Source organism: Pterocles gutturalis, unplaced genomic scaffold (genome assembly GCF_000699245.1).
Source record: "Pterocles gutturalis isolate BGI_N339 unplaced genomic scaffold, ASM69924v1 scaffold15012, whole genome shotgun sequence".
NCBI classification, from domain to species: Eukaryota; Metazoa; Chordata; class Aves; order Pterocliformes; family Pteroclidae; genus Pterocles; species Pterocles gutturalis.
Window position 1 is genome coordinate 1 of NW_010115606.1, and position 1,690 is coordinate 1,690.

A 1,690-nucleotide genomic window follows, 5' to 3' on the forward strand; every position below is an offset into this window, starting at 1 on the left:
CGAGGTCACCAAGGAGTTCACGCTGCGGATCCGGGCGCAAGACGGCGGCCGCCCACCGCTGTCCAACATCAACGGTTTGGTCACAATCCAAGTGTTGGACGTCAACGATAACGCCCCCATCTTCGTCAGCACCCCCTTCCAGGCCACTGTGCTGGAGAACGTGCCGGTGGGTTACTCTGTCATTCACATCCAAGCCATCGACGCCGATTCGGGTGACAACGGGCGGTTGGTCTACACCCTCCTGGAGACTGGCGCCGGCTTCCCCTTCACCATCAACAACAGCACAGGCTGGATCGTGGTGGCCTCCGAGCTGGACCGGGAGGCGATGGACTTCTACAGCTTTGGGGTGGAGGCGCAGGACCAGGGGAACCCCCCCATGGCGTCCTCGGCCAGTGTCAGCGTCACCATCCTGGACGTCAACGACAACAGCCCTGAGTTCACGCAACGGGAGTATGGCACGCGGCTGAACGAGGACGCGGCGGTGGGCACCAGTGTCCTCACCGTCTCGGCCATCGACCGTGATGCCAACAGCGTCATCACCTACCAGATCTCCAACGGCAACACCCGCAACCGCTTCTCCATCACCAGCCAGCGTGGGGGGGGGGGACAGGAGCGCCTCTCGTCCTCACCATCGCCGCCTCCGACGGCACACGCCAGGACACGGCCCAGCTGGTCATCAACGTCACCGACGCCAACACCCACCGCCCCGTCTTCCAGAGCTCCCACTACACTGTCAACATCAACGAGGACCGGCCAGTGGGCACCACGGTGGTGGTGATCAGCGCCACGGATGAGGACACGGGGGAGAACGCCCGCATCACCTACCTGATGGAGGACAGCATCCCCCAGTTCCGCATCGCCGCCGAGACGGGCGCCGTCACCACCCAGATGGAGCTGGACTATGAGGACCAGGTGTCCTACACCTTGGCCATCACGGCACGGGATAACGGCATCCCGCAAAAATCTGACACCACCTACCTGGAGATCCTGGTGAGTGACGTCAACGACAACGCGCCCCAGTTCCTCCGTGACTCCTACCAGGGCTCCGTCTACGAGGACGTCCCCGCCTTCACTAGCGTCCTCCAGGTCTCGGCCACTGACCGCGACTCGGGGCTCAACGGGAGGGTCTTCTACACCTTCCAAGGCGGTGACGACGGCGACGGCGACTTCATCATCGAGTCCACCTCAGGCATCGTCCGCACGTTGCGCCGCCTGGACCGGGAGAACGTCCCAGTCTACACCCTGCGGGCGTTGGCGGTGGACAAGGGCGTCCCGGCCAAGCGGACGCTGGTGGAGATCCAAGTGATGGTGTTGGACGTCAATGACAACCCGCCCGTCTTCGAGCGGGACGAGTTTGACATCTTCGTGGAGGAGAACAGCCCCATCGGGCTAGTGGTGGCCCGCATCACGGCCAGCGACCCCGACGAGGGCACCAACGCCCAGATCATGTACCAGATCGTGGAGGGCAACATCCCCGAGGTCTTCCAGTTGGACATCTTCTCCGGCGAGCTCACCGCCTTGACTGACCTGGACTACGAGACCAAAGCCGAGTACGTCATGGTGGTCCAGGCCACCTCGGCGCCCCTGGTCAGCCGGGCCACTGTCCACGTCCGCCTGCGCGACGTCAATGACAACAGCCCCCAGCTGAAGAACTTTGAGATCCTCTTCAACAACTACATCACCAACCGCT

General features: G+C 63.3%; 1 protein-coding gene across 1 annotated transcript; it reads left to right on the forward strand.

Moving 5' to 3' along the window:
- Positions 1-92: 92 nt before the first annotated feature.
- Positions 93-1,623, forward strand: LOC104463063 (cadherin EGF LAG seven-pass G-type receptor 2-like; the record flags this gene model as incomplete). Its single annotated transcript, XM_010075246.1, has 2 exons — positions 93-557; positions 611-1,623. Coding segments are annotated over 2 exons (1,478 nt in total), but the record flags the coding sequence as incomplete, so codon positions are not given.
- Between the last annotated feature and the right edge of the window lie 67 nt (positions 1,624-1,690).